This window comes from Ascaphus truei, chromosome 1, assembly GCF_040206685.1.
Source record: "Ascaphus truei isolate aAscTru1 chromosome 1, aAscTru1.hap1, whole genome shotgun sequence".
In the NCBI taxonomy this organism is placed as follows: domain Eukaryota; kingdom Metazoa; phylum Chordata; class Amphibia; order Anura; family Ascaphidae; genus Ascaphus; species Ascaphus truei.
The window spans coordinates 537,691,282-537,719,139 of NC_134483.1; the positions used below are offsets into that span (position 1 = coordinate 537,691,282).

Consider the following 27,858-nt stretch of genomic DNA (forward strand, 5'->3'; position numbering starts at 1 on the left):
TTGCAAACTTAAGCCGTGCTGGCATGTTCTTTTTAGAGAGAAGAGGCTTTCTCCTGGTGAAAAAAAAACACAGTACAAGTGCGCAACTATAATGAATAAAGAGTGAATTGAAATAAAGTGCATTAACCACTTAATACCCGAGTATAAGTAACTAGGTTACCAATAAAGCGCGTCTGCTGCTGTGATAGGGTGGTCCAAGACCCTGAATCTAGACAAAACAGCGCACAACGCTCATGGTGAAGAATAAACAATTTATATTAAAAAGTAATTCAAGGTTCTGCGTACATCAGATAAAGGTTAAACAGGCATGTAACTGTAACTATGACAGTTGTTACCACTCAGGTATCAGAACACAGGAGAAGGCTGATGTACGCAGAACCTTGAATTACTTTTTAATATAAATTGTTCATTCTTACTTCACCATGAGCGTTGTGCGCTGTTTTGTGTTTTGTTTTCTCCTGGTAACCATTCCATACAAACCATACTTGTTCAGTGTTTTTCTAATGGTACTGTCATGAACTTTAACATTTAACATGCTAACTGAGGCCTGTAGAGTCTGAGATGTAATGCTTGTTTTTTTGTTTTTTTTTGCAATTTCTCAAAGCATTGCATGGTCTGGCCTTGGGGGTGAATTTGCTGGGATGTCCACTCCTGGGAAGATTGGCAACTGTCTTGAATGTTTTCCACTTTTGAATAATCTCTCACTGTAAAATTATGGACTTTAAATTGTTTGGAAATGGCCTTATAACCCTTTCCAGATTGATGGGCAGCAACAATTGCTTCTCTAAGATCATTGTTGAGGTCTTTCCTCCTTGGCATTGTGTTAAAACACACACCTGAATGCTCCAGACCAGCAAACTGCTAAAACTTTGGCTTTTATAGGAGGTGGTTACACTTGCTGATAATTAATCAGGGGCATTTGATAAGCAGCACCTGTTTGCTACTTGGCATCTTAATTCCTATGGAAGCAGCAAGGGTGTACTTCGTTTTTCACACAGCGCCTCCATTTTGGCTTTATTTTTGTTAACAAAATCATGACACGGTGTAATATGTCATGTGTTTTCCTTCATCTGAGGTTGTATTTACCCAATTTTAAGACCTGCTAAGGAAGAGATGTCCTTATTATGTCCTGATATGTAAAAGCAGATTTCAAAGAAAGTGTACTTTCTTTTTCACACAACTATATATCAGCAACTAAAATCGGGAGAACATCGAACCCTCCTTGAGGAGGAAAAGATTAACAGCTAAAGTATTTAAAACCGTATGCAAAGATACGTTTCCTTAGGTGCTTATAATTTTGTTTCCCAATAGTAGACTAATTAGGGTCCGTGTTCCGATATCCAAATAGATAGAAAAAATAAGGGATGTCCCCATGGGACTGATGCTACAACTTTGTAGGTATAGTGTGGACAAGTGGAGAGAGTCAGTAAGAAACCACCGCAGCAACAAGATAATCAATAAGTCCATTAACATATGATTGTAGACCTCTATCATTGATGGGGGGCGTTTAAAGCACGGCTGGTAGAGATACCCCGGAGCCCTATCTAGACAGAACTCAGGAGTAAATCACAATTCCAGCTACAGCTAGCCTCACCTGCATCTTGTGATCGAGAGGTAAATCCTGCCGGTATACATCATTCCTTGAACTGAAGAACTGCCGGGTGCTGCTGTGAAGGAGCGTTGCTTGTTGCTGTGTGATGCGGTGGTGTGCTCCTGCTCGCAAATGGTGTAGAGAGGTAGGCAAATGGTGAACAGACGGCGGTCACTGCTCCACTGAAAAAACTCTCCAACCAGGCGTGTAAAACAAAAAAACTTTGATGCATCAAAACGAACAACCTCATGTCAGTGACACTCTGACGCGTTTCGTTCTGGGAACAGAACTTTATCAAAGAGTGCCTTCTACTCCGTACTCCCCCCTATATATAGACCATAAATGATCCTCACTGGCTGAACAACGTCACGTGTAAACACGCCCACCAGTGAACTAAGTGCCACTTAGATTTGAGACACATCCGCAATCCTAGGGGGGGCGTAAGGATACTAACAATAAACAAATAGTGCAACAATGTAAACTTATTGCTGATACAACATATTACAAAATAGAAACATACTGATTAATGACAAACGGAGTTAAAAGCAAGAAGACATGTGGGTCTTAAAGGGCAGTTGCCACAATGTATATCTTGCCTGGGCACCAATATCTTAATACTATAATATACAGCTATTACTACATATATAGAAAGCTATTACAGCTACAAATATCCTAATCATTTATTAGAGGAGTCAAAACTGCTCTTGATTCTGTAAGTGCGCAGGACTAACATACAAAGTAACATCTACCCTAAATGCATAATGGACTAATTAACATCTAAATCACGTTTATAAAAACAGGTTGAACCATGGACAGGACGCAGAAACTATCTCCAATTTAAATGTAATGTTTTGAGGATACTAATATGAATTATCTGAACAAGCTATCCACTCACATCACTATTAATTAAAGCATCATTTACTAAGTGTAAGTGTAACCCTTAGGAAATAAAGAAAGCTACGTAGTCAGAAAATGTTTTAGCTCCCAATCTATATTTATACCTGTGGGATAAAGTGTGCCCAAGGTGTGGATCCAAAACATCTCCTGTCTATTGAGTCTATTAACCCTATCGCCTCCTCTCGGGTGACACGGTACATGTTCAATTCCACAGAATGAAAAGTTCGCTATACCTCCTTTAGGACAAAGGCTGAAATGTCTGGGAACTGGATGAACACTATCACATTTCTTGATAAGCCTCACATGTTCTGCTATTCTGGTCTTTAAAGGTCTGATGGTTCGACCCACATAAGACTTTTTACACCCACATGACAGCATATAAATCACATAACTACTATTGCAGTTAATAAAGCTCGTGATCTTACTCTTCTTCTTATCAACATTACACATAATAGTTTTAGTGGGCTGGGCATAGCAGCACATAGAACAGTGACCACATGAAAAGAACCCTTGGGGTATATTTCGAATCCTGTAGTTGGACCGGGAGTCAAAGAGACTGGGTGATAAAAATGTACCTAATGTTTTTGCTTTACGATAACTGAATCTTGGTCTTTTTTTAGTAACATCTGAAATGTCTTTATCTAGGCCTATTGTTGCCCAATGTTTGTTGATTATATCACGAATAGACTTCGATTGTTTACTATATGTTGTCACAAAAGTGGGGCACCCATCATGAATAGGTGAATTAAACATAGTGTGCCGCTTTTTATTAATATTTTTATGCAATAATTTGGCCCTATCCATTGAGTCAGCATATGTAAATGCAGTATTGATGATCTCTTCCGTATAGCCTCTAGCTTTAAACCTGGCAGCCAGCGGCACACTATGTTTAATACGGAGTAGAAGGCACTCTTTGATAAAGTTCTGTTCCCAGAACGAAACGCGTCAGAGTGTCACTGACATGAGGTTGTTCGTTTTGATGCATTAAAGTTTTTTTGTTTTACACGCCTGGTTGGAGAGTTTTTTCAGTGGAGCAGTGACCGCCGTCTGTTCACCATTTGCCTACCTCCCGATATCCAAATAGGTTCGTAAATTTGTGACTATCACTATTAGTCAAGCAGCATCCGTTGTGAAACTGTATTTGACTGCTGCGACTGGAGGGGAAAGGTGCGCAATGAGAGCCTCTGTAATCAAGAGCGCAGTGTTCAGTACGTACTACATTAAGCTTCCCTTAGACTTGTGTAAAAGGGTAGTTAAAACTGTCTCCCTTGATTTAGTAGGGCAAATTAGTAATGGACATTAATAGGCAAGTGTACCAATCTAGATGACCTTAGATGAGACAATTACACCATTGCTTGTAAGCTATTTTGGTGAACCCGTTGTGGGGTATAGTATGTCTATAATGGTCACATTACAACGATTGCTTTTGAATAAATAATAATAATAATGTGTGGACTGAGGTTTTTTTCCACAACACAAGCAAGACTGTTACTTTAAAAACACCCATAATCATTCTAAGGAAACCAAAATACAAGTTAAAGAAATTTGACCTGCTACATTGGCCAGTCCCGTGGGTCCAGCACTTCTGTACCAGGTAAAGCGTAAGGGCGCTGCTGTACAGGCCAACAAGAATCAAGGATTAACATCCCAGAGATGCAGTGATCAACACGTTTTGGTGTCGATTGTAGGAGAGGCACCTTCCATAACTGACACCAACCACAATGGAATAGCAAAAAAACCATGAAGTGTTACCTGAAAAATGTGAAGAGAAATGTAACTGCGCCTTCACACACTTCTCCAGCTGGAAGAATTCAAGTTATTTAAAAACTTAGAGACCAAAGCTTGAGCAATCCAAGATGGCCATTAAGTGCGAGAGAAAACCTAGCTGTACTTCCATTTAAGGTTAACCACTAAACAAATGATGCATACTTAATTAAAAAATCCACAGACTGGCTTGGAGATGTAATATTTAAACTAGAAATGAAAGCAATGGTAATACGGTCTTGATTCTGTGCATAAATAACAGTTTACAGAGGCTTTAATGTTAGTTTATGCGTGTTGCGCTATCCTTCATTTGTTTAAAAAGGTCATTTGTACCTTCTTCCTTCCCCCATTTTCATCTGTAGATATTTCTTAACCAAAACTATACACAGTGACTAATCAGACATGTACAATGATCAGGCTGCTTTATTTTTGCTCTGGCTTTTTCATGTAATGTCATAAAAACAGTACGATTTGAGGCATTGTAAGATAACTTATGTTTTACAGGCTTGTTTATAATCTTTCAAATGTAGTTCAACCTCTCCTACCAATACAAGATAGTGTAGCAAGCATTGAATGACGACTAATTTCCTGTCCTGTGGAAGGCTCAGTGATGTAAATATGTGTCCAAGAGTTGTAAAGACTGGGAACGTTGTTATTTTTCACAATGTTTCAATAATTCATATGGGAATTGCTTTTACTGTCAGGTTAAAAAAAAAAAAAAAAAAATCCAAGAATTTCTCAATAGTGTGGGGTAGTGAATGACCCAGTCATGACCTTGCGTGGTGACCTCGGGAGAGGAAGCCAACACCTATGGTTTAATCAGCAATAAAGAAGATGGAAGGGAGAGGGAAAAGTTCTCTACCCCTTTGCCTTTTTAACATGGCAATGCCATATCCAAATGGGGGTTTGGGAGAGAGAATGTTTGCATAATTGAACTCCTGTAACATTTGTAAAGCATCATGTAACAGCCTAGATATGCATTTCTTAGTTGTGAAAGTAGGTTTTGTAGTGTCTTAATTCTTGCTATTACACCATTGGAAAGCAAAGGTTTACAAATTGCAGCATAATTACGATGGGCAGACAAACCTGCTTTTGATTTACTTGCATTATGGAATTTGCTTGCTCAAGCTTGCGTAACTTTTGTAACATGAAGCCTCCTCATGTAGAACAGTTTTAAAATAATTGATATTTGTGTAAAGAGCTGGTGGCTTTATATTTTCCTTTAAAACCAGCAACACTGAAAAACGGCTCACCGCCATAGAAATGATCCTAAAGGATAGGACAACCTTCTGTCTGAGAAGATATGCAACCAAATTAAGCAGACACGTTCAAAAATCTGACAGGAGTCAGTTATAAGAAACCCACACCTCAATCTGAAAACCTGGCTTCTTCATGGCACTAAAATGAAGTATGTTGAATGTCCCTTAATACACTTCTGCAGGAAACAGTCTTCTTGCCCGTTTCTATCCATTCCTTCTGCCTTGTTCCCCCCACATATTTGGCGGGGGTGAGAGGTTGAATAAAACAGATGAGGGGCGAAAATCCCCCATGATTTTATTTAGGAATATTCCACATGGTTCCGGTTTAAATACAACAGCACATGGTCTTTGATGAAGACTGCACCCCCCTTTTTAAAGAAAAAAAAAAAAATCTTTAGTCCAAAAAGCAGACTGCCAAAATATATACTGTAAGGGGGGGTGGGGGAAAAATAAATTCTTAGACGCCTGAAGAATAAAGTTTTCCCACATTAAAGTTACTCGATTCCCAGGGTCGAGTTAAAGCATCTCTATTCACCACATCCCCGAACGTTCCCATTTCTTTGTGCAGCTTTGTCCTGAAGATTTAAGGAAACAGTCTTTATTTTTCTTTTTAAAAAAGTTGCCTGTAATGTTTAGTACTTGACTCCTGGAACAAATTCCTTGGCATCAGGATTCAGGTTGCTTTTGCTCTGAGGGAAAAGTAAAAAAAAAAAAGTGAAAATTAATTTAGACTGAAAAGAAAAACCTTGGAATTAGTAGTATTAAAACCATTAAACCTTTTTGTTTCCATGCATGTGGCAAAGGGAATGAAGATTCTTGAAACATTTTTTAAACAAAAATCAACTTTTAATTTTGTGTTGCTGACACCAACTACCAATGTATATGAAAGGTAATCTGCAATCCAAATTTGCAACAAAAAAAAATGCATGATTATTTTTTTAAACGTTCTTTGCTGAGACGTAATATAGCAAACCAAATTATGTTTAAATGTCCCCTATTATATACATCATGAAAAAACTTAATGTTTCTGCTTAAAGGAAATTAATCAAATGTTATGTCTTGAAATTTAAAACAAATACATAAATAAAGGGGGGGAGGGGGGAAGAGGTTGGTTACCACGTAGCAATTGGATAGGTGTGTACGGTTTGTGTAATTAGCAATTGCAGAAACTGAACAATGGTGCACACAGAAAATTAGACAAGAGACATCTTGGGCTGGGTCACTTTAAAACAGTCAACTATGGATCCAAGAATGACAATGGTCAGCGTTTTATTCCAACTAATTCAGGGGGCGTGAAGGAGCAGCTGCTAGTGGCAGGATCAGAGCCCCTTAGCTACAGCAGGGAGTGGGGACGACGACGACGTATCCTGAAGGCGCCAGCCAGGAGGTTTATAAGTGACGCAAGGGCAGCGTAAAGGTTAAAACCACGACAAATACCGCTTACATCACTCACGAAAAAAAATAACCAAAAACATTACGTTTCATTGCTTATAGTAGTGTTCAAAGTAGCTCTATAGCTTGGAGGCTTGGCATGAACTGCAATAACTTTCAGGGGAGCAACATGAAAGTTGTTTTGAGATTACACAAAACAAGTTTGAGTTTTACCCTGGAGACTTGCACACGAACAATGAAGGTTGAGACCAAGTAATACAGATTTACTGCAGTATGTTCTAGGGCTGGGTCTCTTAACATCCCATCATCCCCGCTCAAGAAATTAACTAATGTTCCCATATAAATGGCCGTAAAGGAGTAAAGTTTAGCACCCGTGTGTGGATCTGGGCCTTAATGAAATATTCAGTGATTGGCACTATAAAAATCCAACTGGTAAATACAGGCATACCCCGGTTTAAGGACACTCACTTTAAGTACAGACACGAGTAAGTACATATCGCCCAATAGGCAAACGGTAGGTCGCACCTGCGCCTGCCAGCACCTCCTGAACAGCAATACCGGCTCCCTACCTGTACCGAAACTGTGCACAAGCGGGGAAACGATAGAGCCTGTTACAAATGAATTATTTACATCAGTTATGCACATATATGACGATTGCAGTACAGAACATGCATCGATAAGTGGAAAAAAGGTAGTGCTTCACTTTAACTACATTTTCGCTTTACATGCATGCTCTGGACCCATTGCCTACGTTAATGCGGGGTATGCCTGTACATTGTTTTGGAGACCAGCCTGAACATGAGAGATTTAGCAAAGATAGTAAAGTATCAATGCAACGATTTCTATTCTTTGTAAAGCAATTTGTGGTCACCTTTTGCTAAATAGGAGTGTAGCACTAGTATCTGATATGAATAACCAATTTCTTTATGACCTAAAAATGTTAGCTCACAGGGAACAAGTAACATCTGTACGTTAAAGGCAGGCTACAACTGAATTTTAAATATTGTTCTTGCATTTAAAAAATAATTCTACAAAAAAAAAAGGAAAATAAAAATGTGTTGTCATGTTGCAGATTAAGGGGTACAGTTTGCTACGTTATTGACATTGATTTTACTTTTAACATAACCTTTCAACTCTACATGGTGAGAAGATGTAATGTAGACGAATGATATAGCAGCATAGAAAACAGTTTTCAAATATCCCCATTCCTGCAGTTACCATACGGACCCGGTCACAGGTGAAGCAATAAACGCCATTACCAGGTGACCGTTGGACAGAGGGGATGCAGAACACGGAACATGGCAGCACACAGAATCTATGCAGTTCATTACATGGCATTGATATTTAGTACTTTCTTGATGTTATACAGTCCTTTCCTTACATTATAAACATTCAGATTTGGCCGGGGCTGTGTAGCGCCACTTAAAGGGTTATTTACTTTGTGTAACTGGCTTCTTTAAAAAAAAAAAAAAAAAAAAAAAGGCTTAAAATCACCCTAAAAACAGTTACTTATTTGTAGCATGGACAAAATTAAAGCTTGAATCCAATTGTTCAGAGAAAAGCAAAACATTAAACTACTTGGGGTTCATCTGTTTGCAAAGTAATTATGCCATCATTGGTCTAACAAGAGGGAAGGAGGAGAAATGTAGCTGTGGCTTGGAGCTTAAATAATAAATAAATAAATAATTGCAAAGAGGGGCTAACGTAGCTTGGGTTACATCGGCACCTGATAATGCGATGTCAAGTAATGGTTTGGCAAGAAAAACAGTTCAAAGCAGGACTGAAGGAATTTGTAGTTGAGGAAATCTGCTGCAGTGTGTGGCGGGGGCACAGCCATGACATCACACGGCTGGTTCGACCTCATTGGCTGAACCGCCGCTACAAATACACATCCGCCGCGACAAAAATCTTGTATTTCGGCAAAGGCAGTCGCGCATAGCGCCTTGTGCGCCCACACACAAGCCGACTGGGGCCTGCCCCATAGAGGGCTGTACCATGTGTGCAGCACACAGCTACAAAGCCTTAGGCCGGGGTCCCGCTGCTTCCGACGGCGCGAGCGTCACTCACCGGACATGAGTTCCTCCAGAGCCGGCCCCAGTCCCCCCTACCTGCAAGGCTCGCTGCGCACTGCAACGTGTCAGCCAGCAGGGGATACACGAGGATCGTGATCCCAAGCAGCGACACATCACGTGGTGCGGCAGGGAGCCAATGAGGAGGCAAGGGGGAGGAGGGAAGCTCTGGTGCCCATTTCAGGCTGCGAGTGCTGTGGAGGTTGCGGCCAGCAGCAGATGGAAGGGGGGGAGGGTGCTCCACTAACTCTTCCCCTGCCACAGACCTGTATTAAACGTTGCTCCAGTCCATTAACCCTTCTCCGCACCCCCATTCCGCCCGCAAAAACCGGCTCACCCAGTGCTGGGCTGCTGTCTCCCCCCACACACCCTAGTGCTCAGTACCCATGGGGGACAGGACAGATGGACCGACAGGGAAGGGGGGGAGACAGGACGGAGAGCCCCCCTCAAACCACGCCCCCCCTACAGACAGTAGGTAGCGGTCAATTGCCTGTCAGCACGCTGCCTGCATGCAGTGCGGGCGCGCTGACTGAGTGAGCGGGGCCTCAGCCTTAGAGAGTAGCAAGTCAAAGTGATAACAGGATTGTAAGTGAAAAGGATAATGGAGTGAGGGGGATGCAGCTATGTGGCATATAGGTGACAGCAATACGCATAGTGGGCTTCAAGATAAGTCAGGGAAACACGTAGGCAGGAACTGAAACTGGCAGCAAGAAATAACACGCCAGCAGCTTTACCAAATCTGATGTTAAGACACACACCTTATGGTCTGAAATGGCCCCATTGATGACACTTTCAAAATACATATGTCAAAACTTAACACTAATGCAAACTATAAAAAGGATCAGTGTGGGAGAGGAATGAAAAAAAACAAACAAGTATACCCCACTCACAAATACGTTCAACACAGAATGTAGTATACATATTTACATTGGAAATCTGCAACTTGCAGGGATCACCATGCTCATTTTACCACTAAGATCACTTGCTTATACTTGCTACACAACCCACGTTAGCCTCGATGCCCCTCCCAACCCTCCAAATTCCCACTCCTACACAACGACCCTCTGTCGGACCTTCCCACACAACTCGCCTATCCAATACCTGAAGGAAGGAAGTTTCTTGCTCCTTTGGTACCAATGTTACTGCTTGGCCCTAAGCTTGGGGTGTGTTGCATGGCACAGGCAATTTGCCTATTGTAATTCTGCAGTTGTACGTTATTGCAGAATAAGCTGAAAAAAATATTCATACCAAGATGTCCTCTGAACTACGACCGTCCCCGACACTGAGCCCGTTTAACTGCTGCTGCAACTGCCCTACACCCTGCGGCAAATCACGGGATGGGATGAACCAATCCTGATCCTCTTCATCTAACATCTCTTGGAAACAGCGGTCCAGGAAATCCTGCTCCTGCAGCTCCTCTTCCACCTGAAAATAGAACAGATCAAACATTAGATATGTTTACTCTGTTGTGGTGATGAATTAAGACGTGTGTGGAAGGCAGGTGTATGAAATGGAAAATACCGTTTAGTACTTGGCGAGCGTTAACATGCTAACTTTCTGGGTCACTGCTATCATTTTATCTAAACATGCAGAACCATTTATTTAAAAAAAAATAATAATAAATAAACAACTCTATTCATCGGAGTACCACAATAAATTGATAAAAAATTGTACAGCAGCACACAATCCAAGATGAAAGAGCATTGATACTCCAGTGCTTTTGCAAAAAACAATGTTTTATCCTTAATTATGACATGTCGGTTTAGAAAGTTCGGAACACAAGATTTTACTTCTCATTCCGCTTCATCCATCATTCTGTTAAACGAGTTCTGAAGCATCAACGGCATCCCTTGGTGGCTGCCTATTGGACCCGGTGACAGGACGTTTAAACTGAACAGATACTGGCAGCACCTTTAGGAGATACGCATCTCGGGCGCAGGAGGTCCTCGGAGCTGAAAACACGGTTCAGCGACGAACACCCCCTGCTTCATACCCAAAAAGGTACAGATTTTTTAAAGGACCTCGGGAAAACTTCTGCCAAGCAGGTGGTCTTCTGTGCATTGCTCAGTTGCTTTTCTTAGGTAATACAGTTATTTGGACACTTCAAGTTTATTTTGTCTATGTAAAAATCAAAAACAACCTGCCCCAATGTTTTATTTTTTCCAAATGTGATTAACTCTTTAATTCTGCCTGGAGTTAAAGTCAATAAACCACAAAACGCTTACAAAGAACTGTCAGACATGCCCAGGTTATCCATAAGAAACATACATGTAGTCACAAGTTTAGATAAATATAGATTCATCAAGAAACGCTCACATATTGGATTTTTTTCATAGTCAAATCTAGATGGAGTTAAGTATTGGTTGACTGATCGCCACCAACGGCACGTGCAAATTATTTTGCGGGCCCTGCCGGCAGTGAAAAGGTTAAGAATCATTGGTGCCATCATGCAGTGGAGATTTTTTAGTATGATGGTGAAAGCTGTTCAGTAACAAAACCAGACACTTTATATTTTGAGGAACAATTATACAGGTCACTGCTTCTAGCAAGGGATCCACCTTGTCTTCATTAGGTGCTTACTAGGGTGTAGCCTTCTATCCTCGTGGGATACACCTAACTCAATACAGTGAGCCCTCTTAGTCACAGGAACTCACATTAACAAAACATTTAAGCATTTTATTTGAGGTCTGCTGACGACCCAAGAAAACCAAAACACTTTAGAAGAGGACTGTAAATAATGCTGGTACCATGTGTAATTTGCATGCAAACACAGGAATCCCCCTCACAAACTTTAGTGTATAATGATTTAGAGAACTGAGCGAGCAGCATCACACTTTAGAAATTGCCCATTTGGTCTACTAGAAATAACACTTTGTAATACAGTTCTTGTTTCATTATGGCTTTGTATCAATAATGCATAGTTAAGATTCAGAAAACCAGAACCACAACTTTACCTGTCTGTTGAAATCCTCCTCATTTTCCATCCACATGTACTCCGCAAAAGGATTGTTTTCATTCTCATCATGTCCGTTTACTACCTGGTCCTCCTTGGATTTGTTGTTGGACGTGGAGTTTCCAATATTTGAACCGTTCATCATTGCAGAATCTGAAAGAGCACACACAAAAAAAAAGGAACATTTAGTACCGTGTACAAACAGCATTATCCACACCAAAAAAACCTAGCACAAGTGAAATATTAAACACCAGTTATAAACTAGTTTTCGATTATTAAACTGGACAGAAGGGGGAGGCACATTTCCTGGCACTAAAGAATCATTAAATAGTTGTTTTAATGTTGATGGCATTAAACATGGACACATCAGACAGACCAAAAAAAATTAAAATTCTGAGGGGGTGTCACTATCCTCCCTGTCACTGGCATAGGGAGCAGTAGAAGTGCAGCGGTGGGCACTGCAGCAGTCTGTGGAGTGGGCAGGCAGGGCTGCCGACAGCTTTGCGGGACCCAGGAATAATGTTTCTACCCAACCATCCGTGCCAGTGGCCCAGTCAACCCCTCGCCCCCCTTTATTTCTCCAATTAATTTTACTTTGGGGTGCAGTGGCACAGGATCCTCCGGGATGAGCCTTCTCAACCCAGCCTGCCCCAGAAGTTGGTCTTTATGTCCGCATCTGCCACAAGGCCCCAGCTCCCCTTCGGTTATTCCGCACAGGGGAGCTGAAGCCTCAGAGGTTGGGTTCAACTTCCGGCGCAAGAAGAGACTGATCCGAGGATCACATGGGCCACCTCAAAATGCGTTTGATCACCCCTGTAGTACACTGTCAGCATAACAATTCAGAGCTAGAAAAAGTTGGGAGATCTGTTTTTTTGCCACATGGGATAAATGTACCATAGCGATAGAGAGCAAATACAATGACTTGCAGTGCATTTTGGTTGTAAATCAGCTAATAAGGCCTAAACACAACGTCACCAAAAAAATAATGCGGCATATGACCCACTGGCCCAATTTTTTCAAATTACAGTGGAGGACTTGCAGGACTTCTAGATCCTAACATTAGACTATAGTTGCAAAGCACCTACACAAGCTGTACACGCCCTGCAAGTAACGCAGGAAGTATTGCATCACATCATAGAAACTAGAACACAGGAAGACAAATGCATCTACAGGGTGACCTGTCCTTTAGCGCACTAGGAAAAACAGATTCATGTTAGTCCAGTAAAGTATCACAACCTACAATTAGAGTTTAATAGGTTCAGTTATAGAGCGAGCAACCTTCAAAACCATATAGGTTTCTTCGAGTGTACTTTAAAACCATATTTAATGGCCCACGAAAAAGGCATGTCAATTTACACTGCAGTAAACCTAGTTTTGAAAACTCTGTACACAATTCTTTGAATAACGTCGGCCCAGTAGAGGTATAACATCTGTTTTTCTCCAGGACAAATAGATCTACTAGAATTACGCACTGTGGGAAATTAAATGCAATCAAAACCTGTTTTTCATCTATTTAAGTCTTTATAGAACAGTACAAATGACAGAGCCACGAGTTAATGATCACCAAACTGTAAATTGTGCAACAGTGGCCAGAAGTACACACCGTACTTTGCAGAGACGAGTGCAGCTTTACAACACGTTTCACCAACACATTCAAACAAAAACAATGTTTATTTAGGCATAGTATACATTGTGCATATTCATTTGTACGGGACACTTGACAAAAACATTATACTTCAATATCCACATATTTCCCTAGGAGAGACACAATTGGTACATAACAAATCTTTATTTACTATTTAATCGGCATGTGTTTTGTAAAATCAAAAGAGTAAATTTTAAGGACAGCGTTAAACTATAACTGCCCATACTATCACGCGAATAATGCAAACATTTAGCAATTCTATGTTGAAATTAGATGTAGACACCAGTGCCTCGTCAATTTTTGTGAGTGCACACTGATTTGTGGTGGGTGGTACCATAAGCAGCAGTGTGCAGACGGACATTTTATGCTTTTTATTTTTACTTTGAGATCTCTTCTTACCCCTTTTCAATTAAGGTAATATTTTAAATGCACATCTCCTGAAAAGCATCAGACTGACTAAATAAATGGAAGGTTAAAATGGCGCTCTCCCCAAAGCCAAGTGAAGTGTAAATTTTACCTCAGAAACTAGAGAGATTTAAAAAACAAAACGATTAAGAGCAGGGCATGATCACGGGGGAAGATACCAAGATTGGAGCTAAACTCCTCTGCCTAAAAGTGTATGGGGGCAAACTGATCACAGCTTAATTTTAGGTTTTATTTATTATTCACATAAAATCAAATAAATAGAAACTTCAAAGTATGAGAAATTTAAAACGTAATATTTTAGGATTTAAAAAGCGGTTAGATGGAGTGGTTCTGGCATGACTGGTAGATTTGAAAAATCAAGATCATTGCCTGCTAACGGTACGCAAACAGGAAACATCACAGCTACTATAATCGACAACACATTAGATTTTTATGCACGGAAAAATAAGCAATATGGGAAATATGTAGTCAAGAGATGGAAAGGGAAAAAAAAAAAGTTGACAAACTCAATTCTGCACAAAAAATGCAATAGGGTGTGGGCAGTGTTCCTTTTTAAACTACACTGAAAGATTTGGAAGGCAAAGACCTATTAATTTGTATTACTTAACATTTATTCACCAACAGAGCCTTGCACATTGTGCCTTTCCTAAAGAAGCAGACCTGTAGGAACAAGCCAAGCTATTTGCAAGGTTACTCTAACACCCATTGTTTTTATAATGTGGTTTGTGTTTAATTTAATGTCATGTAACATTCTGATCCTACTAGCCATATAAAAATATATATATAAAAATATATATATAAAAATATATATATATATATATATATAAAATATATATATATATATATATATATATATATATATATATATATATATATATATATATATATATATATATATATATATATATATATATATATATATATATATATATATATATATATATATATATATATTTGCCCACTAAAGAGAACCGTTACAATCCAAACATTGGTTACATTTGGTGTTCTGCATGAGTTATGAGTTACAGTATTTTACTTGGTGTCCTTTTCAAAGACCTAGTAACCCATTTCTACACTGTCTTCAGTTTAATTAGCAACATAAGGATCAAGACAACCAACGGTATTTGTATACCAACCTTTATTTCCATAACAAAAACTGCTACTTCCATATGTATACACATTCTACCAACTATATAAAATGGTCTACACAAGTGACATTTTCATGACCTGTTTTATACCATTCAATCAATCTATACTGTATTGTTTTAGGCTCTAGTAGAGAAACAAGTTAACCTATTGGCATTTCTACCCAGTTCAGAATGGGAACTTGTGAAAAACCATTATATTTTAAAACGCCACACCATGTTATTTTTGGTGCAAATGTTGAACACGGCATCGCTGCTGTATAGACAATAAAAAGCAGTAACATTAATATATATCTGGTCTTTATATTGTAATCAGCAGTCTGAATCTTCCAAGTGTTAAAATTCCATTGAGAAAAACAAAACAAACATCTAATCTAACATCTTTAATGCCAGAAGCACTGTATATTCCCCATTTAAAATGCATCATGAGCAGAGTTGAACAAACAGAAGATCTTAAGAATTTAAGTGAAGTCTAACACCATATTACAAGCCTAAACAACCTCTTCAAACACAATTTTAACCTTTTCTGTAACTGTTACATATACCCCAATAATCATACAGCCGTCCATGAAATGTCTGTAAATGGAATTTATTACCATGTTTCATATAATGCAACCATGTATCATAACCATGTCCAGGACATACTTGAAGGAGGTTACAATGTATTACTTCCCATAAAATGTTTTATACATAAGTGTGCACCAACCATAATAGACTCTAATAAATCCCCCTACGGATGTAAGTATCTCAGGAAGCAGGGTGTCCTCGGAGCTGAAATTAACGCAGTCCAGCTAGGAATACCCACAGCTTTAATCCTATGAATAAAAAACAGATGCAACCTCTAGTAACGCTTTAATGCTTCAAAAAAAACTTGATACAAAATCATGGACATTAAAAAGCTGCATTCCAAGCAATTCACTTCAAGCAAAATGAAAACAGTACTGTATCCTCAAAGTGACCGCCTATGGTCGATCAAATTATCAATATCCAGCTGTATGGTCACCATCCACTTGCCTCCCTGTCCTGAAACTCCCCTGAATTCTCACTACATTGCTGCTGCATCAAAGCACTCCCAAGTCAATGTAAAAAGTATTAATTCTGTACTATAAAGCGTTTCTCACACATGCATGTTATCATTTAAGAGCACACCGTACAGAAAAAAAAACCAACGCAAGATGTGTGGTTTTGACAGCCTGTGTACTTCCAGCTGAGAAAATAAGTTATATGTACACATGTATATAAAGAGCTACACAAAAAACAATCAACTTAGAAAGTGTTTGTAGGCCAATTTTTGCAAGGGGCTCATAAGAATTGGATTCCGAAATACTGCATTACTGCATTACGAATTAGGCAATTCTACTTTGAAATCTACGTAAAAACATTTATGAAGGGGGAAAAAAAAAAAAAAAGCGGTTCATAGAAAAACTTCATAAAATATAAGATGATGACTGTTTTAAGCAGACAATAAATGCAACTGTAGAAAAGCTGCTGCAAGCTTTCCTCTGATAAATCTGAAGATTTGCATATCCCATGTTTTGTTACTGTATTTACAATACTACAGAATACATCTAAAGTTATTTAATAACTTAAAACTGCTGCAAAAGAATATTAAAGTAAAAGCAATTTCTCTCAAAAGTAGTTCAGGCAATGTACTCCCTTGTTTAGTCACTGCTATAGATCATGTAAGCGGAGGAAGTGGCTTCTGTTTGAAACGCACCACTTTATCGTTGCGAGCCAAATCTCCATCCTGTTTACCATTACAACAGATCAGGAAGATTAATATAGTACAAACACTGTACCCCCCTCAGATGCAGAAGTCTATAAAAACAAAGAAAACAAGCGAAGAACCATAACCTATGGACTGCAAGAGCTCATCCTGGGAAAGCTCAGTAATTAAGAACATGTTTTAAGCCAGGGGTGGCCAACGCCTGCCCTCAAGGGCCATCAACAAGCCTGGTTAAGGATATCCCTGCTTCAGCACAGGCAGCTCAAACTGTGGCTTTATTTTAAGTCATTGACTGAGCCACCTGTGCTAAAGCAGGGATATTTTTAAAACCCAACCCGCTGGTCACCCTTGAGGACTGGAGTTGGCTTAGGCCTTACTATTTTCAGTTCCAGCAGAAATCAGGAAAATGGAAAGACCGGCAGACAAATAAAATGGCACAATAGATATGTACATACGACATTAAAAACAAAGGACAGGTCAATAATATGCATCGTAGGAAACACACGAGGGCACTAATAGACATCGATGCAAAGTATACCAAGATAACACATTTGTCATTTACTACTTTAGAAGGCAATCTTTAAAATTGGTTGATTGGCCATGATTTTGTAGGTTTCCGCCTATCGTCTTCACCACAAGCTAGATGCTAAAATACAAAATATTTAAAAACCCACAATAGAGAATTTGCCAACATTACAGCAGCTTATTAGGACTAGCCATTACTTTAACAGTAACCAGAATACAACAAATAAAAACCCGTCTGCATAAAATCTAGAATCAGCCAATGTTTTAAAAAAAGTTGTCTGATCTACAAATTATGCTGGTCTAAGGCCGAGCTTATAGTAGCGGAGTCGCTAAGTGTGCACGCGCCCGTCAAGCACTCTTCCGCAGTTGGCTATTGCAGTTAGCCAAGTGCCTGCAGGCGATGTAGCGCGTTGACACGGCAGCTATTTGTGGAGACAAATGTCAGCATCACGTGAGCTGTCTCAACAAATGAGGGCGAACCAGCTGTGTGACGCGTCCGCCACGTCCTCGCACTGCCGCCAGCACTATGAGCAGGGATTGCTTCTGCTCCAACCGCACGGCAAGGTAAGAGCTCGTACACTCGCAAGCAAGTGGAGTGTATGAGCTTCGCCTAAGACTGATACTATATAAGCTAGTACATTAGTCATTTCTAATATTTGACCAAATAACGCTGCTCTAGTCCCATGATACATGTGCCCAAACAGATATTAACAGCTTTTTGCCTTTCCCCACACCATTTTGTGTGTTGCCAACATATCCCACAGTACAATGTGAGATATGTAAAGACAGACAATTGGAAGGAAGTTCCTGCCCCAACTAGCTTTTTATGACCTTTAGTTCAGGTTATTCACTAGTAATATTTCCCCTCCAAGTTCAGTCCTGAAACATCTACTGGTACCATTTCTTTAAATTTGTATACAAATGCTTCTTTAGGGGAAATGAATGCGTATATGAATTAAAGATTTGATACAGCACATTACAGATAAATATATGTATAAAGTTCATTCTTGCATTCATCTATTCAAAACCAGTTTAGGATAAAGCCCACAACTGGAATTAGTGAATATCTAACAAGTGATTCGTTTCACAAAAATGTTAAGACAGTACTCCCAAAGAAGAGACATAATTATCAAGGTGTTCCCAAGGGCGAGGGAAGAAATGTAGACTTGAGTGAATTGAAAAAGCAAACCAGCCAACAAGCCAAGACATAAAAAACATTTATTTTATATAGGCAATATAGCTACTACAATTGCACAGATCACTGAAACAAATACTGCCAACATTTTAATTTCATGAACTTGGTCATCTTCATTAATTTAACCAACTCCGGTATTTATACAAGGTATCAAGTGCAAAACGAAAAAGTACAGCTCCACTAAACAATATAAATACGTAGGAACAAAAGAATGTAACATCACATCATTTATTGGTGGCTTCACTATAAGGCCTTGGCCATGTTTGGCGCTTGCTCGCTCTCACTTGCTGCCGCTCGCTCTACCAGGAGCTTTTTGCTGTCCTTACAGAGGAGACAGCAAGCGCTTGGGAGGCGGGTATCACTGTGTGTGTGTGTGTCACTTGGTAGCTGTCAGTGTGTGTGTGTCACTGGGGAACATGTGTGTGTGTGTGTGTGTGTGTGTGTGTGTGTGTGTGTGTGTGTGTGTGTGTGTGTGTGAGTATGTGTGTGTGTGTATATTATATAATATTTTAAAAATTAAAAAAAAGACATGTTGTGAGAATAAATTATTTATTAACATTGTGCAACTTTGATAAATATATTCACGCACGCACGCACGCACACACACACGCGCACACACACACAAAGGCACACACACACACACACAAAGGCACACACACACACACACAAAGGCACACACACACACAAAGGCACACACACACACAAAGACACACACACACACATGCATACACTCACACATGCATGCATACACACACATGCATACACATGCACACACACACATGCATACACATACACACACATGCATACACACATGCATAAGCACACACGCATAAGCACACACACACACACACACACAATGCACAAACACACACATACACAGACACACACACACACAGGAGACATGGATCGGGACAGAAGGGGGACAGGGATCGGGCAGAAGGGGGACAGGGATCGGGCAGAAGGGGGGCAGGAATCAGGCAGAAGGGGGGCAGGGATCGATCGGGCAGAAGGGGGACAGACCGTCAGGGGGCGGGCCGGGAGCGGGCGCGTCACTGGCCGGGGGCGGGCCAGTGACGTCACGGAGCTGGTTCGCCCTCATTGGGCGAACCGCTCACGTGACCGGCCTGTCTCGCCGGCAAGCGGGGGAATTTTAAATTCCCCTAAGACCTGCGCTTCCGCAAGCGCGCGGAAGCGCAGGCGAGCCCCTACTAAAGCCGCTCTAATTGTGGCTGTAGGGGCTCAGTGCTGAGCGGGAGCGCGCGTCAGCACGCTTTCGCAAGCACGCAGGGAACATGTCCGGGGCCTAAGGCTGAGCTTATAGTGTGTGCGATGGCCCTTGAGTGCGCGCTAAGTACACATTGGAGGATCCCTTAGAGGCCGCCCTTAGTGCGTGTGCGACGGAGCACGATTGTGGTTTGAAAAAATACAAAAAAAAAAAATTGTCTTCAAGCGGTGGCGTCACGTGAGCGGTTCAGCCAAGCACGACGAACCTGCTCGCTGATGTCATAGCCACCGTCGCCTGAAATACTGTGCAGAGACTGCTTGAGCATCGGACAGCGCAGCACCACACGTGCACTCAAGCACACCGTTTAATCTCAGCCTAAGGCCTTGGCCATGTTTACCGCTTGCTGGCGGAAGCGTGCTGAGGCGCGCTCCCGTTCAGCACTGAGCTCCTACAGCCGCAATTAGAGCGGCTTTAGTAGGGGCTCATCTGCGCGCTTGCGGAAGCGCAGGTCGTAGGGGAATTTAAAATTCCCCCGCTTGCCGGCGCGATAGGCCGGTCACGTGAGCGGTTCGCCCAATGAGGGCAAACCAGCTCCGTGACGTCACTGGCCCGCCCCCAGACGGCGCGTGCGGTAAGCAACCGCAAGGCCAGGGAAAGCACCCGCTTTCCCTGCGCCTCAGCACGCCAGCAGGGAGCATGGCCGAGGCCTAAGGCATGTCTAGGAGCATAGAAAATAAGAGATCAGATGCTCAACTGCAACAATAGAACACCGCTTTTCAAATTGCTTCACATACAGTAACAATGCAAAAATGTAAACAATTTAGTTTAAGCAGTTTAAGAATATCAATGTATTCACTTTAAAGAGGCAAACAGCTTAAATATCTTGTTTTAACATATTCAACCTTTAATTACCTTTACTGAAAACTAATTACCTAAGCTGCTGATCGATTCATTCACCTACGATCAATCAACAAAATCCTGCTTCCCAGGGTTCACTTAATGGCTGCCTTTCCGTTTCAATCAATCCTTCAGACAGCGTCTACAACGTATCCTTATATTACTATGGTAACAATCTCTATTGTTACAGTTTGCAGCTCAAACTGCTGGGAATATAGGCAACAAACCATCACAAACAGGAAAGTGTTGCAACGATCATGCACTGCTGGGGAAGTGTTAAAACCTGCTATAGAAATCAAAAAGGTGTGTGTGTGTGTGTGTGTGCGAAAAAATATATATAGAATATTGCTTGGATTGCTCCTTTAACATCCCAGAGACCAGTTTGGGGCATTTCCCAAATGCACGCATTAGGTTAACCAAATTAAACTACCGACTGTTTATATGGCAATGTTTTTTCAACAGGGGTTCGGTGGGCATTCCCTAAAGGGTTTCTGCAAGTTTGTAACAGTATCACACTTATTTTCTTTGTTTTTCTGCATCTTGGCTGTAATGTCCCCATAATCAACTGAGTTCAAGCAATCATTCTCAACTACTACAAGAAGTGACATCCCACTTGAGTAATAGAGTATCAGCGTGAGTGTTGAGTATTAATACCATTAGTCCACTTTATTAGCACTGGGTGAGGTTAAAGGGTTCTTCACTCCAAATCTAGACCTTAAGAGTACTTTGTTGGGAGTGACGGTCAATAAATTAAATATATTATAATCACATTTTGCACAGTTCACCATTATTGAAATTTAAGTATATATCAGAATCACATTTTAATTATATATGTTGGTGTGGTAATAACTTTCAATTGAATAATCAGTATTATTGTTTGGTATTATACACACTGTTTTATGTCACAATGTGCACTTTGGTCTGAGACCAGCGCCAGGGAGGACTATTGTTTTAACCATCTGTTTGTCTAAATCCTTCAATCTGGGAGTTGCCCAGACTGCAGGACTTAGGCCGCACGTTTAGTGCCCGCAATTGGCGACTGGTGACGTCACCCGTCGCCGCAAGCAAAAAGTTACATTTCGCTTTACGGCGGCGTCGTAAGTGTACTGGCATTTGATTGGTTATGGGGCCGTCACATGAGACGACAGCCATTGAAAAAAAAAAATATTGCCAGCTACCAAAATTCATGACGCCGCTTCGTCACATTGTCTCCGTCGCCCTTACTATAAGCGCACGCGGCGGCAAAGCATTTGTTTTTGGGGCGGCGGCGCCCGTCGAGGGCACTGTACGCGCGGCCTGATACTTTATGGTTCATCACATTGTCAAAATGATTGTATCGTATGTAAAGTTAGTTTTTATTTAGTATAATCCACTTGTGGATTAGCAGTGAAATTTGTATATTATCCTGTCGCTATAAATGATTATATATGCTCGATGAGCATACGTAACGCACAACACCATGTATGGAATGAGATTGTAATTGGCTCAGAGGCAGAACAAAATACAAGAGAAACCCATGCACAACTACAGATAAGCGGCGGCTATATGGGACAAGTTGTATCAACAACAAATGTTCCTGAAGCTGCAAGCAATGATTAGATATGATAAACGAGACTGCAAAAGCCTGTGTATCCAGATTATTATGGATGCATTTGCTACATGCCAAGGCATGCTGGATATATCTGTAGAGATTGGTATGACTAAACACAAGGCTAAGCATATTCATTATGGAAAAACAGATCTGTTGGGGAATAATTAGAATGGTCACCACAAGCCTAACATTATATAGAAGCCACCGCCAAAAAACAATCATCCATATCGGGGGAAGGCAGCGGGAGTAAACATTGAGACAGCTACGAGTTATAATTAAATGGCACATTTTATATAATATTACAACATGGACACTGAAGCAATAGTCCCTATGGCACTTCCTGGCAACGTTACAGCTCTTTGGGAGCACCAAAATCATATGCAGTCCCAAACGGGGTTTTTTTTTTTTTTTTTTTTTAAAGAATAAAGGTAATCAATCACGTGTGATGTACAAGTGCCCCTGGCGGTGACACTCTTGAAATACATCATTATGGCACTAAAGGGGTTAAATCTGGAGTTTTAAAAGCTCTGAACACTAACTTATGAAGAACTAATGCTGGCCCTCTAAAAATTTATCACAATCTACATTTCTCCTTTAACAATACGGCGACTAAAACGTTTAACAGATACACGTTTCTTCTTAATGCACAAAAGCAGCTTAGAGTAAAAAATGCTTCCATGAGTCGAGATCTAACATTTTCACAGTACTTTGTAAACTACGCAAAATTGACACTGTTTAGTATGAAAAGAAGCCAAAACATTGATCTGGACGCAGAAGCAGGACTTTGAGGAAAGGAGTTACTACTCTTTAGAAGACGAATACCTCTCAGAACACTCCACTGTAAGGCCTGAGACATGGTGCAGGGAGGAGCGCTGGCAGCGCTGACGCTCATGCTCTCCTGCTCAAGCAGGAGATTTTTCTTGTCCCTGCATGAGCGCCAGCGAGCGCGCTTGTGTGCCAGGTGGGAGGCGGGCCTGGAGGCGGAGCTAGCGCACCTCGTCACAGCGCAGACGTCATGGACTGCCATTGGCTTCTGGCAGTCACGTGACCGGCCATGCGCTTCCATCAGCGGGAAAACTAAAATTGGGTTGTCGGCTGAAATGCCACACGCCTCCGGAAGCGCAGTCTAAAGCCGCGCTGATAGGGATAATGTTTCCCCTCAGCGCGGCTCAGCACGGTCTTTTTGACCATATCCAAGGCCCAAGGCTACGGCCCCAGTGCGAGGCTGGCGGCACGTGCAGCCGAATTCTGTATTCTGCAGAGAGCTTAAGGGGGAAAGACAGGGGTGTGTGACCGTGACATCCGCTGCCAGGTTCGCCCTCATTGGCTGAACCACTGGTGGACGTGGCATAGCGCTCCATCGCTAGTTCCCCTCACAATTTTCTTACAGGCTGGAAAAACCCACCGCGCAGCGTGGCGGCCCCCCCCTCAGCGGGCCCAGCCCCATCGTGAGGGGGGGGGGGTCTCTTGTCCATGCAGCATCCGCCACAGAAGGCGCAGCAGTAGCCAGCGGAGACCTGGCCTAAAACGTCGTGAGAACAGTCAACACATGCCTAATTACATAAGTAATTTGGCTTATTTTCCAGGTATCTTTCCACATATTGTAGACAAGTATTTGTGACAACGGGTTGTACAATTTTTCTTCCTGGTAAAGCTTGGCAAAATCTTGCATTACCTTTAAAAAAAAAAAAAAAAATTGCTACAAATTTCACAAACAGTTGGGAGTTTCACACCCCTACTTGAGAGCAAGAGTTAAGGATGAACTAAAGGAGCAAGTCTCACTCACGTTAAGGCATGTATTATACCAAGCACAGGCACGCGTTTAGTGCCTATAGGCCAAATGGTGACGCACACGTTAGGTAGGAGGCATGGCCATGACGTCACAACGATAGGCCGCACGATTTGGCTCACAGTGTCACTTGGCACGGTAGCCACTCTCAAAAAAACAAAATGTCTTTGTAGTTCCACCAAGCTGCCGTGCGCGTCGTAGGAAGACGGGTATTTTTCATTGCCGCGTACGCTTAGTATAATACAACCAAGTCTGGGATTTTGGTCCCTGCGCGCCGCCGCGATTTGTGAACTTGGCTGCAGGAGATTGTAGACGTGTTGCGGTGGCGGACGCGTCACAAAGCTGGTTCGCCAAAATTGGCTGAACCAGCTCAAGTGCGCCAACATCACGCAGCAGCCGCCTCAAACCACATATTTGGTTGTATCCTGAGAACGCTGCCACTGCAACTCGCTACTGAGGCCCGTAATATAACACTTTGTGTGTATGCTGTGAGCGACACAGTGAGGTAGTGTGTGTGTGTGATACGTTTATAATAAATTTATTAACATTGTACATACACATTTCAGCGGCAGAAGCGGCGCAAAATTTTTATTTCCCCCTATCTTCTCCCCTGTTGGCCGACTCCACGCTCACGAGTGTGCGCGCGTTCCTATTATAGGAAGGCTGACTAACCACAGCCAACTATAACTGCCGCACACGCATGGCGCAGCAAGCGCACACTATAGAAAAGCCCTTAATCGGCAGTTGCGCAAACAGTGGGGTAGCTCCCATAACACAGCAGTTGCCGGGCACGCACGCAGCGACGCTGGCACCATAATCCTGGCCTAAGGCAGCACAACTCACTGATGCAGCGCTGCAACAAACCGCAATAAAGGTATTTTTTTTTTAAACAAAAAAAAGGGTTTGGTTAAAAAAAAAACACAAAAAAGAACAAAAAAATAAAAAAAACACAATTCACTGACGCGAGCCATTTTACTAAATTGGCGGGTAAGAATGTATGGCGAGCCAGACACTATGTGGTATGCAAACATGACCATCAGGAAGACTTCAAAAATAAAGATGGGAGAGATTTCTACATCTGTCCAAAAGTCATACACGTGTAAAATGTCCAAGTGACCGCTAGTAATTATAACTTTATCCAGTCACACGGACAATTAGATGAGCTGGCATATTTGCATTTTTGTTTTACTAAAACCCAATGAGGCATACTGAAGAATATATTGACAAACACCAATGTACAGTACAGTTGTGCAGAATGACAACTAGTGATCTATTAAATCAGTATGTACAGAGGGGGGTGGGGTTTGGCCAGGAGACATGAGGGCAGCTGCTGTCCTCCCGAGTAGGAGGGAGATCAGACTAATCATGCCACATGTATCCTGTGGCCATTAGTGAGAGACCTGGTGACTCAACCCCCTTTTGGAGCTAGATGATCCCACAAGGCATTGCAAAAGGATCAAATAAAGATGTGTTCACCTCTGTGCCTATGAGATTAGCACCAGGTGCAACACGGCCAAATAATTCACACCCACGATATTACACCAAGGGAAACGATTACACAACGTTTGCAACAACTATACAGCATCCCTCATAGCAAATAAGTGAGAGGACAACGCAACAGTACTTTACATACTACACGTACCCAACACTACACCGAATTGCAGCAGTTCTCTAAAGGGGACGGACCAGAAAACATACAGCAGCAGCAGGGTCACAGACTCATTTCCCCAACGTCATTTTGGATACATTTAAAAATATAACCAAGTTTTTTTCGCGCATCTGTACATGCATATACATTCCCAACTATTACAGTGGGGGAAACTACACGTATCCTTATGTCATACTACTTGCTTGGCCAGCTGAGTACATGCCCCCCCCAGCTGAGGCGCCGTGCAGTGTTGATGTGCAATATAAACGCTGGCTAGGGGGTCCAGCCTATAGCACATGTCCAGCAGTGGCCGTGAGGTGGTAACGCTAAACAAATTATTCCGGCTACAAGGTATATGTGGAGATATAGCAGACCGCTGTGAGTCACACAGCCCAGTGCTACCCCGGTAACCTGGGGGGTATGTTACTTATTAGAGATATACAGGGCGGCCTTTTAACCCCTCAGCCGCCGCAAGAAAGGCGGCAACAATGGCTTCCCGTGGACTAGGCCCCGACCTGCACCAGTCCTCCCTCCACAGGGGGACTCACCTAGGCCCCGACCTCCTCCCTCCCCAGGGGGAACTCACCTAGACCCCAACCTCCCTCCGCAGGGGGAGACCCACCTAGGCCCCGACCTGCGCCAAACCTCCTCCTCCCCGACCTGCGCCAGACCTCCTCCTCCCTCCCAGGGGGGACTCACCTAGGCCCCGACCTGCGCCAGACCTCCTCCTCCCTCCCAGGGGGGACTCACCCAGGCCCCGACCTGCGCCAGACCTCCCCAGGGGGGGCTCACCCAGGCCCCGACCTGCGCCAGACCTCCCCCTCCCTCCCCAGGGGGGGTCACCCAGGCCCCGACCTGCGCCAGACCTCCCCCTCCCTCCCCAGGGGGGGCTCACCTAGGCCCCGACCTGCGCCAGACCTCCCCCTCCCTCCCCAGGGGGGGCTCACCTAGGCCCCGACCTGCGCCAGACCTCCCCCTCCCTCCCCAGGGGGGGCTCACCTAGGCCCCGACCTGCGCCAGACCTCCCCCTCCCTCCCCAGGGGGGGCTCACCTAGGCCCCGACCTGCGCCAGACCTCCCCCTCCCTCCCCAGGGGGGGCTCACCTAGGCCCCGACCTGCGCCAGACCTCCTCCTCCCGCCCCAGGGGGGGCTCACCTAGGCCCCGACCTGCGCCAGACCTCCTCCTCCCTCCCCAGGGGGGGCTCACCTAGGCCCCGACCTCCTGCTCCCTCCCAGGGGGGACTCACCTAGGCCCAGACCTGCGCCAGACCTCCTCCTCCCTCCCCAGGGGGGACTCACCTAGGCCCCGACTTGCGCCAGACCTCCTCCTCCCTCCCGTGGGGGGACTCACCTAGGCCCCGACCTGCGCCAGACCTCCTCCTCCCTCCCCAGGGGGGACTCACCTAGGCCCAGGCCTCTGCCCGCAGAGCGTCGTGCGCCGCGTCTCCCCCACCCGCTGTCCTCCAGCACGGCCTCCGGTGTCTCCGCCGGCACTTCCTTCCCCCGCACCCCCTCCCGCGCCACACCGAGCTGCCGCCGCTCTCGCGCTCTCCGCCTCGGTGCTGCTCCAACCGACAACGCACGTGAACCACCTCGCGAGCAACGTCCCCCTTCAGCGCGCGCTCTCTCTCTGCCCTCACTCACACACACACACTCGCCCCCTCGTATCTCATTGGTCGCATCCCCCCACCCCTCCTTCGCTTATTTCACCTTGATTGGCTGCAGCGGCTGTCCGTCAAAAAGAAAAGTAAAGGGGCGATTGGCTTCGAGAGATGAAGGGGGCGGGGCTTAGAGTTGACGTGTCCTCGTGGCCGCGCGTGAGACGTACATGCAGGGAGAGGACGCCAGGAGCTGGAGCCCCGCCCCCCCCGTCTCTCGCTGACTGCCTCTCGCTATTGTGACGTACAAGAAGCGTCACAATAGGGGCAGAGAGGCGCGGGACACAGCTGTGATGCTGTGTGTGTGTGTGTGTGTGTGTGTGTGTGTGTGTGTGTGTGTGTGTGTGTGTGTGTGTGTGTGTGTGTGTGTGTGTGTGTGTGTGTGTGTGTGTGTGTGTGTGTGTGTGTGTGTGTGTGTGTGTGTGTGTGTGTGTGTGTGTGTGTGTGTGTGTGTGTGTGTGTG

General features: G+C 43.2%; 1 protein-coding gene across 2 annotated transcripts; it reads right to left on the reverse strand.

The window, feature by feature from the left end:
- Positions 1–4,659: 4,659 nt before the first annotated feature.
- PAIP2B (poly(A) binding protein interacting protein 2B) lies at positions 4,660–27,374 on the reverse strand. Of its 2 annotated transcripts, none has more exons than XM_075573040.1 (4): positions 27,141–27,374; positions 11,927–12,078; positions 10,221–10,397; positions 4,660–6,200 (listed from the first exon to the last, which is right to left on the reverse strand). In XM_075573040.1, the coding sequence occupies exons 2-4, from the start codon at positions 12,068–12,070 to the stop codon at positions 6,144–6,146; spliced, it is 378 nt and encodes a 125-aa protein (XP_075429155.1). In that variant the 5' UTR covers positions 12,071–12,078; positions 27,141–27,374; the 3' UTR covers positions 4,660–6,143. The 2 variants fall into 2 exon arrangements, with proteins under 2 accessions (XP_075429155.1, XP_075429164.1); XM_075573049.1 differs by lacking the exon at positions 27,141–27,374 and adding an exon at positions 26,324–26,344.
- Positions 27,375–27,858: the final 484 nt, after the last annotated feature.